Consider the following 10,356-nt stretch of genomic DNA (forward strand, 5'->3'; position numbering starts at 1 on the left):
ACCTCATTCTGTAATTAGTCACACATTCACGCACGTGGGAGGAGGGTGGGCGACATTTGTTTAAGTCTGTGTTCATAAGTGCGTACATCTAATGTGCGTGTGTAAATTATCTAGCTTTAAAATATTATACATACATAATATATGTATTTGTTTATACATATATAAAATCTATTTAATATATATATAAAATATCTAACACACACACACATATATATATATATATATATATATATATATATAAATGGTGATGCGAACAGGAAAAATAGAACTCAAGATATGAGGATATGTATATTAGTATATTATTAATATTTAGCAGAAACAACAGTGACTCAAAAGAGTCGAGTGCCAATACACGAAACTCTCGGCCCTTGAGTCACTTTGTTGCGTCTGCTAAATACGTATATCTTTTCACTAGCGTATAAAATACTTTTATTTCCATATATAACATATAGACTTGTACATCTTTCAAAACATTGCCATTTTAAATTAATAAACATTTATTTACGCGCAACTGGTCGCACACCACGAAGTTTAACCCCACATAAGTTTTTTTATAATGTTTTTTTCTCGGGTACCTTATATATGGAGTAATGTATGTTGACAGGAAGAGGAGGGGGACTTCTCCTTTACTTCCTGTCTTCTTTTCACCTGTTGGACATCGGACACAGGTGAATATTTACTAATGACAAACTGTTGTATTTCATAAACGTCGTCCTCATCCTGAACAGAAAGTTTGGATACACATTATTTAAAAACAGAAGATAAAACAAGACAAGACTGGTAACATTTAAAGGAGCTTCGACATTTACTTTTCGGTGGACTGTTTTCTGAAACTGATTGATTTAGAATGAAACCTATTTTATCACCTGCCACTTGATTAGTAGGTCATCGTTACTCACCTATTGAAGGCGGTTGGTGACATTGTTGTGGCTGCTTTTTTTTTTTTGCTTTTTTCCGCTATATTCATTTCTTTGTTATATTTTTTTTTAATAACCAGAAGCCATTTTGAACTTGTTTCAGGTATTTCAAGGTGTGTACTGCAAAGGTGTTTTATATTACTGATGTAGTTATTAACTGTAAAACGTTTAACGGGATAAATATTGTATTGTAAAAGAAAATAAGTTACAAAAGAAGAGGAGAAAAAGGCGGAAAGAATGAAGAGAAGGCCGAATTGTATTGGGTTTCCCAGTTCGGTAATTGTGATATTTGTTTGTATTTTAGTATTTTCATTTACTTGGAGTGATTCTACAAGTAATGGAAAACCTTTTGAACTTTCTCCAAAGGACAAATTCGATGAAATAATGGATAAGTTTACATCGGTAACTGGAGAAAATTGTCGTTCGAAACACTACACAGATCTTCGTTTGGATAACGATCGAAAAAAAGGTGTTATATCTCAAGTACCTCGTTATAATACTTTCTTGTCAACTGTTTATTACACGAACAGATCTTCTCTGTTGCACGCTCACAACTTGGCCCTTAATAGGGCATTTTACTACAGTTATATCTATCAGGAACTTAACAAGAGCGAGGCCTTAGGTAGACAACCAGGTTTTGAATACATCTACTTCTCTTTGGCCGCTGATGTTTCTGCTGGAATTAGTATGATAAATGGTAGTGGACTGTTCTTTGACAACAACTGTTCGTATCCTAATTGGTACACGACGTTGAAAATCAACGGTACTTTACCCCTTTTTGGCCCCAAAGCTTGGCGAGTGGATGACTACAACGAACCCACAAATTGGTTGCGGGAACCTACAAACAATACGATTGACATTCACGATTTTGGAGCCGGTCGAAGTCATAATTATACCAACCCTGCCTACAAACACAGCCCTTGGTACTCTAAATGGTTACCTGATCTCGACAGTAATTCGGACACACTGAGGAAATATACCTACAATGTTGGTATTCGACGATCAGAAAAGACTGGTGAATTTCTTACTGACACTTTCCAAGTATCCTCTTTCTTTGGCCCACCTCAACCGGGTAGTCAAGAAATGGCCATCCTTCCTGTTACCTTCACCGATCCTTATTTTGATTGTGGACGATCAAATAAATGGATTGTTAGTGCAACATCTCCTGTTGTTGAGTTTATGCCTCGATATTCGAACTTTACTCATTTAAGAAGACCTCAGTAAGTATATTATATTTATATTATATTTCTCTCTTTCATATCTTGTGTTTCTAAGAATATACAAAGGCGAATTAAGTTTTAGTTAGATAATTAGAATCGAGTTTATAGCTGTATGATTTCACTTGAAATTAACGACGCTTTTATTTTACTTTGGGTACACTGGAATGTTAGTCGAACTGTCCCACTTTGAGATTCCTGAATATCTAACCTACCTATCTATATTTGAAAAATAGAACGTGGGGGAATAAGAGATGTACAGATGGACAACGTGAGAGATTACAAGTCGATTTAATATTCGAGAAGTGATGGACAGAATGTAAAAGCACACAAGAATCAAAGTTGTGCACAGTTCGCCAAAAGAGGAAAGGAAAAAAAAATGGCATTTTGGTTGAACCCTTTACAAAAGAGTATGATATGTTAAATGATGGATGATATGATATAACACGAACATGGAAGTAGTAGCAAATTGCAACATTTGTTTCTGCACCGGACACCTGAAGTGGCTGATGCTAGTACCCGCTGACTGGCTCCCGTGCCAGTGGCATGTAAAAAGCACTATCCGAACATGATCGACACAGGACCACCTGTCTAGCCCCCTATGCTGATGGCATGTAAAAAGCACCCACTACACTCTCGGAGTGGTTGGTGTTAGGAAGGACATCCAGCTGTAGAAACATTGCTAGATCAGATTGGAGCCTGGTGCAGCTGCTGGCTCTCCAGACCTCAGTCAAACCGTCCAACCCATGCCAGCATGGAAAACGGACATTAAACAATGATGATGATGGTGTATTTCGTGTTATGCTTAGAGGCAATGCACAGCATCAGAATTTTAAGCTCAAGTCAAATATAACAAACAACTCCAAATTGTTCCTAAAGTATCTTCATAAATGGAGTCAAGACTGGCTGGTTTGTGCTGGCATCAAGTTGTGTAAGTTATATATGTGTGTGTGTGTATATATATATATATATATATATATATATATATAGGTACAGGAGTGGCTGTGTGGTTAGTGACTCGCTTACCAACTACATGGTTCCGGGTTCAGTTCCACTGCGTGGCACCTTGGGCAAGTGCCTCCTACTATAGCCTCAGGCCTACCAAAGCCTTGTGAGTTGATTTGGTAGATGGAAACTGAAAGAAGCCCATCACATATATATGTTTATGTGTGTATATGTTTGTGTGTCTGTGTTTGTCCCCTCCCCTCCACCATTTTTGCTGGTGTATTTACGTCCCCGTAACTTAGCAGTTCAGCAAAAGAGACCGATACAATAGATACTAGGCTTACAAAGAATAAGTCCTGGGGTCGATTTGCTTGATTAAAGGTGGTGCTCCAGCATGGCCACAGTCAAATGACAAACAGGCAAAAGAAAAAATATATATGTGTGTGTCTAAAACTGTCACTCTGTTAGTTACAACAAGTGTTCCAGCTGATTCAATCAACAGAACAGCCAGCTCATGAAATTAACATGCAAGTGGCCGAGTACTCCACAAATATGCGGAGATTCAGCATGACACAACTGAATGTGACTGGGGCTGGGCCTTTGGATTCCAGGTAGAACTCATTTTTGCCAGTTGAGTGGACTGGAATCACATAAAATGAAGTTTCTTGCTCAAGACAAAGAGTGTAGTCTTCCAATGCTTAAGAAAAAAATCCATAATTCCATAAATTGCAAGATTTGCTTTTGTTTTATTTGTTTATTGTATTTTATTTTACTCTCTTGTTATATTTTTTTTCTTTTAGATTTGTGGCTGTTACAACTATTGATTTGGAATTTGAACGTATTGATTTTAACCCATGTCCAATATCTGAAGGAAATCCCCCACCAAACTATTTTGCTAACACAGCTCGATGCAAACCCACCACTTTAGTGAGAATTATTCATTTAAAGTCTTTGAGTAAATGCAAGGAAATGTGAGGGTTTGAGAGAAGAATACTGGTGACAGATGTATGATGTGTTGAGATTTACCAAGTTTACTCCTCAAATTCATCATCAACTTTGATTTTATTGGAAGGGCATCCAGCTGTAGAAACCATGCCAAAACAGATGATGGAGCTTGGTGTGGCCTCTGGCCTTACCAGCTCTGGTCAAACTGTCCAGACTACGCCAGCATGGAAAACAGACATTTGATGATGACAATTATACATAGGTGTGTGTTAACTAAAATAAGATAACAAGGCCATGACAATTTATGAATAGAAAGGTGGTCTTACAGCTGTTTCAGGGAAATAAATGTTATCCCATCATCAGAGATGAATTAAGAGATTTTTCTCTTAACTCGTCTCTGATGGTGGGATATCATTTATTTTGCTGAAACAGCTGTAAGACCACCTTCTTCTTTATAAATGTCTTAGAAATATCACATTGCTTTGGTCTTGTTATCTTATTTTATTTAACATACACACGCTCAGATACGACCCACCTTAGACTCCTCACTCATACTATTATTGAACCAGGATTTATGGAAGGGAAAGAAAGGTTAATGAAAAAATTGAAGATTTCAGTATTATGTCGTATTCTCTGTCTGAAAATAAAGGAAATGGAGATTGCCATTTTCAAAATTTTTTCCTTTTTCAAACCTTCAAGGCAACAAAACTGTCCAAAATTGGAACTCAGTGGGGGAGTGGTATTTGAAAAAAATTTATAAATTTTCCCAAAAATTTAATTTATTTTTTATTTATTTTATTTTTTTTTTTACCAAAATTGCATTTCCCATTATAAGTGCATAGGACCAAAAAAAAAGAAATTGATCAAAATCAGTCTGAAAGTGGGGAAGGAAGATTCATGCATTTTCCAAAAAATTTTTTCATAAAAAGCTTATATTTCATCGTTTGTAAAGGGTGTAATGGAAAAAAATTTGAAAAATCTCTGTGAAAATAGAGAAAAATCCAGCTTATGTGAGTGTGCTTTCCCAAAGCTCTGCCAAGGTATTGTGTTTTAAAAGTTGCCCAGCAAGGACAGGATACTCAGCTAGTGTGTGTGTGTGTGTATGTATGTTTACATATATGCATGTATAATAAACTGATATGTATTTTCTTTCAGTGTGAACCATTGAGTGGTTTTGGTTTCCGACGTGGTGGTTACATGTGTGCATGCTTACCTGGATACAAATATCCCTGGTGGCATGATGGACCATTCCTTGGAGTAGAAATAGAAGCTGCTACAAAAGAAGAATATGAAAATGGCTTTGATTGCCTCAAAGTTGATTGTAAGAAAACTCATTTGTTATTTCGTTTATCTTATTATTATTTATATGGCAGCAAAAGCTGGCGGAATTGTTTGCACAGCAGATAAAATGCTTAATGACATTTCTTCCAGTCTTATGTTTTGAGTTGAAATGCTACCAAGTTCAACTTTGCCCTTCATCTTTTTTTTTTGGGGGGGGGGGGGCAATGAAATAAGCAACAGTTGAGCATTGGGGTCAAAGTAATCAACCTTTGTGCCAATAGTAGAAAGGATTATTATTATTTCTTGGAGTAGTTGGCATTAGGAAGGGCATCCAGCTGTAGAAACCTTGCCAGATCATATTGGAGCCTGGTGCAGCCTTCTGGTTCGCCAGTCCTCAGTCAAACCGTCCAACCCATGCCAGCATGGAAAACAGACGTTAAAACGATGGTGATGATGACAATGATGATTATTGCGAACTGGTAGATTGTTAGCACACTTATCGAAATGGGTGTACCAGCAGCACAAGCTGGACTGGAAGAAACCTGTAAAATTCTATTGTTCCTGGACAACTGCTCTGCACATCTCCCTGCTGAAGTTCTTGTGAAATGTAATGCTTTCAGCATTTAGTTGCCTCCAAATGTGACATCTGTTTTACAGCTTTGAGACCAAGGAATTTAACACTCCATGAAGAGCAACTATAAAAATAATTTTATGAAGTGTGTGTTTGATGCAGTCAACAAAAGAGTGAGAATGCAAGACTCCCTGAAAGAGTTCACTGTTAAGGATGCCATCTATGTAGTTCCAAACGCTTGTAATTATATTGATAAATCAACAGTAACAAATGTCTGGCACAGAATATGGTCAATAACAATGTTTAATGAAAACAACCCTATAGGTAACTAGTTTGGAGGATTTTGTGTCACTAATGAGATGATGATGATATCAAAACTCATAACATGAAAAGTTGATCTTGTGGAAGTGTAAGTGATCTAGAAGAAGCAGACATTGAAGAAATGCTAAACATTGACAGTGATGCACCTGTTGTGCATTCCTTGAAAGATGGGGAAATTGCTGAAATGATGTTAAATACGGATAAGAATGAAGACAGTAGTGACAATGACATAGAGGACACAGGTGAAAAAATTCCCATAGACAATATAATGAAAACTTGTGATCAGTTAATGGCTGGTCTTGAACAACGTGCATTTATCAGTGAGCAATTGATTATGGGAGTTTACTCAATTAAAAAGACATTGATTAGACAGAAACCTATGCTAATAAGACAGATGACACTTGAAGAAGTCTTTAAAAATGACCTCTCTCGTAGTGCAACTTCATCAGCTGAGAATCTGGTTTCTGACCCATCATTGGAAGTTTGCCTGCAACCTGAAGACAACGTTGGTGATACTGACAAGCCCTGTTCTACAACTTAACTGCAGTTACATATTTAGCCCAGTTTGTAGTCTTTCTTTATTCAAATTAGTGTGAATACTAATGCGTCTCTGTACAGAAATATTATGGTAATGTATATACCTGTACTTGTGGATCGTGTATTTTCGTTTTAAATTATCCCACTCTGTGTATTTTAATTCTGATCTTAATTATCTCGCTATTTCATTCACCAGTATATTACTCTATATTTTTCCCACTGTGTGTATATATATATATATATGTGCTTTTGCTACCATAGCAGGGCGTCTGTTTTGATGTCTAGTTTACAGTGTGGGGCAGCTGGCTTTTCTTCTGAAATTTAAAAAAAGTATAAGGCAAAGTTGTCCCTGGTGGAATTTGAACTCAGAGCATAAGGATAGATGAAATGCTGATAAACACCTCATAATAATAATATAATTAATTTCAACCTTAAGAATGGTTGCAGGCATAGCTGTGAGCTTCGGGAGTTTGCTTCCCAACCACTTGGTTTCAGGTTCAAGAATAGTGTTTGTACTGACAGTGACTTCGAAGTTTCAGCCAATTAAGCTATGATTGGACTGTTGTACATTTGAGTACATCTTGGCTGAAAGAATACTGATCTTTTTTTAGTTAAACAACCAGTGTAGTTTGTCTTTTTGTTTAACCCATGCCAGCATGGAAGATAGATGTTTAGTGATGATAATAGGGACAATGATAAAAATTCACTTAATTTTTTCTTTTCTTTTTTGTTTCTAGTTTCCCAGGTAATCCCAAAGAAGAACCCTGTTATTATTGAAAATGTGAAGAAACGGTCTATATCATCTTTTAGTTCTGAGAAAGACGAATTTCTGAAAATCATATTTCCTCAGTCCCACAGGAGTCTCAGATGGCTTCAATCAAATAAAAAATACACTTCAAAAGATTTCATTCCATTACTGTCCAGTAGATATAGGCGGCATGTTCCAAAAGAAGACCTCCTTTCTCGTAAGAAACGCGATCTCTTTGATAATGTCATGTGGATGAGAATGCGAGACATCCTTGAACGTAAAGAAAACACAAACAAAGACAACTGTGCAAGCCTCACAGCAAACCAATTGCTTCTTCCAGGAGATGCCGGGTTCGGTGCCGAGAAGCAGTTTGAATCACAAGGACGTACTGCTCTGAGGCTGGCTCACTTTATTAGTAATTTTCTTCAAAATGTTGATGAGTATGAAGAATTTGGTATTCTTCGAGGTGATCGACGCTTACACGATACCCAGATGTATGGAGAGGTTATTGCTACTGTCATGGGTGACTTCAAGATCGTTGGTGCTGGTGTATTCTTTGACCAATACAAATACCGGATATCACCCAGAAATAACACTGACCCACGATATGTTAATGAAGTAACACGAGAATATTTTGGTCCATTTGCTTGGAAGACTGGTGACAAAACAATTGCCAGAGTAATTGATTTTGCTGGTTTCAAGGAGCGTTACACAAATAAGCGCTGGTTTACAGACATGAAATCTCGTTGGGCAACTAACTATCAATCACTGGAAAAATTTATAACTCGTCCAATGATTCGGTCAGATATCAATGGATCCAGCTTGATTAGATTTGAGTATTACCCACTCACATACCATGCACCAAAATATGAAGATGGAGAATGGTTACGTCCTGTCTTTAAGTGTGATGGCAGAGTTGATGCTTGGGTTCTCACTTATGTTGTTCCATTCTTTGGAATGAATACATTGAAGACTCAAATTGAATTTAAGTAAGTTGCCTCCTTGCTAATTAACCTACCATATTTGATGGAATATTAGATGCAGTTTTGCTAATCTTTATTGGCACTTTTACTAATCTACAGCTCATTCTTACTAGTCTATACCTATCCATAGCTCCTTACTAATCTGTAGTCCTCTTCTAGTTAATCTATAAGTATATTTTAACTAATCTTTTCACTCTCTTTCTCTTCACCTCTTCAGTTCAACCCTTGTAAATATCATTTACTAATTTTTCCACCCTTTTTTTTTCTTAATTTCAGGGGAGTTGTTACAGTTGATGTCGACATCAATTATTTGGATGTAGACCAGTGCCCTGCTGATTTTTATGTTGCCAACGCCTTCAAGAACACGGCTCGTTGTGACTATGAGAGCACATATGTAAGACATTTATTTTACGTAATGTTAGCAAATTAATATTATTAATTGCAGAATCACCATCTTTAGTATCACTGGTGCCAGCATTTGTATATATGCAGTACATATGTTGTGTGTTTTTGTAGGTTCATTGTTATAGATGTCTCTTTTACTTGTTTCAGTCTTTTGACTGCGGCCATGCTGGAGCACCGCCTTTAGTCGAGCAAATCGACTCCAGGACTTATTCTTTGTAAGCCTAGTACTTATTCTACCGGTCTCTTTTGCCGAACCGCTAAGTTACGGGGACATAAACACACCAGCATCGGTTGTCAAGCGATGTTAGAGGAACAAACACAGACACACAAACACATACACACATACATATATATATATATATATATATATACATATATACGACGGGCTTCTTTCAGTTTCTGTCTACCAAATCCACTCACAAGGCTATAGTAGATGACACTTGCCCAAGATGCCACGCAGTGGAAATGAACCCGGGGCCATGTGGTTGGTAAGCAAGCTACTTACCACACAGCCACTCGTTATATTTCTGTTGAGATATTCTGATTTTACCTCAATTAATTTTGAAAATAATGAAGAATTTAGTAAAGTCATTATTAAGCTGGTGTTAGGAACATAAATTAACAAGAAATTTAGATGGAAGTCTTTGACTTAGATCACCTGAAAACAGGAACTTTGTATTATAGAACCAGCAGGGGTGGACTCATGTGGGTTGGTATCAAAAGAGTTAACATAAGTGTATGTGTATGTTTTAGCTTCTGTGTAGTTTTTCTGTTATTTGTGATACTTTCCATCTGTGTATAAGTCTATTCCTTATATGGTAAAATCGACAAAAAGAGTTTAGAGAAGCTGCTGTGAGAGAGAGGATGTAATGCTCTGCTCTCTTTCTTGAATTTCTCTCCTGTCAACTTTTTCCTGAAGAAGAACTCAATCCGAAATGTTGGATTTTCAATTCCCCCACAGCAAGTTCACTGCACTCTTTCTGTTGATTGTACTAAATTACATAAGTCTTTTCAACGCAAACTACATAAGTCTCTTTGGATTCTTTTCGTTATAGAGTTCTGTGTTGATACATATCTGTGAGCTTTATGAGTTTGCATTTAGATCGTTTTTGGCTGAATTGTTAAGTAGTGTTTGCTTACCAGCCATGTGGTTTTGGGTTCAGTCCTGTTGTATGGAACATTGGACAAGTGTCTTGATAGTTGCTGCCAAGACAAGTGTCTCACTTGTTGCCAGGACAACCAACTTTTTGTCTCCTTTTCATATATCATCATCATCGTTTAACGTCCGCTTTCCATGCTAGCATGGGTTGGACGATTTGACTGAGGACTGGTGAAACCGGATGGCAACACCAGGCTCCAGTCTGATTTGGCAGAGTTTCTACAGCTGGATGCCCTTCCTAACGCCAACCACTCAGAGAGTGTAGTGGGTGCTTTTACGTGTCACACGCTCGAAATGGTGTCTTTTATGTGCCACCCGCACAAGCCA

General features: G+C 37.2%; 1 protein-coding gene across 1 annotated transcript in view; it reads left to right on the plus strand.

Moving 5' to 3' along the window:
* The first annotated feature begins 656 nt into the window (after positions 1–656).
* Positions 657–10,356, plus strand: part of LOC106873574 (uncharacterized) — a 16,501-nt gene continuing 6,801 nt past the window's right edge. The window contains exons 1-5 of the mRNA XM_014921005.2: positions 657–2,137; positions 3,880–4,006; positions 5,180–5,345; positions 7,472–8,471; positions 8,742–8,859. Coding sequence (XP_014776491.1) covers positions 1,155–2,137; positions 3,880–4,006; positions 5,180–5,345; positions 7,472–8,471; positions 8,742–8,859 — 2,394 coding nt within the window. The 5' untranslated portion in view covers positions 657–1,154. The remainder of the gene's footprint in view (positions 2,138–3,879; positions 4,007–5,179; positions 5,346–7,471; positions 8,472–8,741; positions 8,860–10,356) is intronic.

Source organism: Octopus bimaculoides, chromosome 19, assembly GCF_001194135.2.
Source record: "Octopus bimaculoides isolate UCB-OBI-ISO-001 chromosome 19, ASM119413v2, whole genome shotgun sequence".
NCBI lineage: Eukaryota > Metazoa > Mollusca > Cephalopoda > Octopoda > Octopodidae > Octopus > Octopus bimaculoides.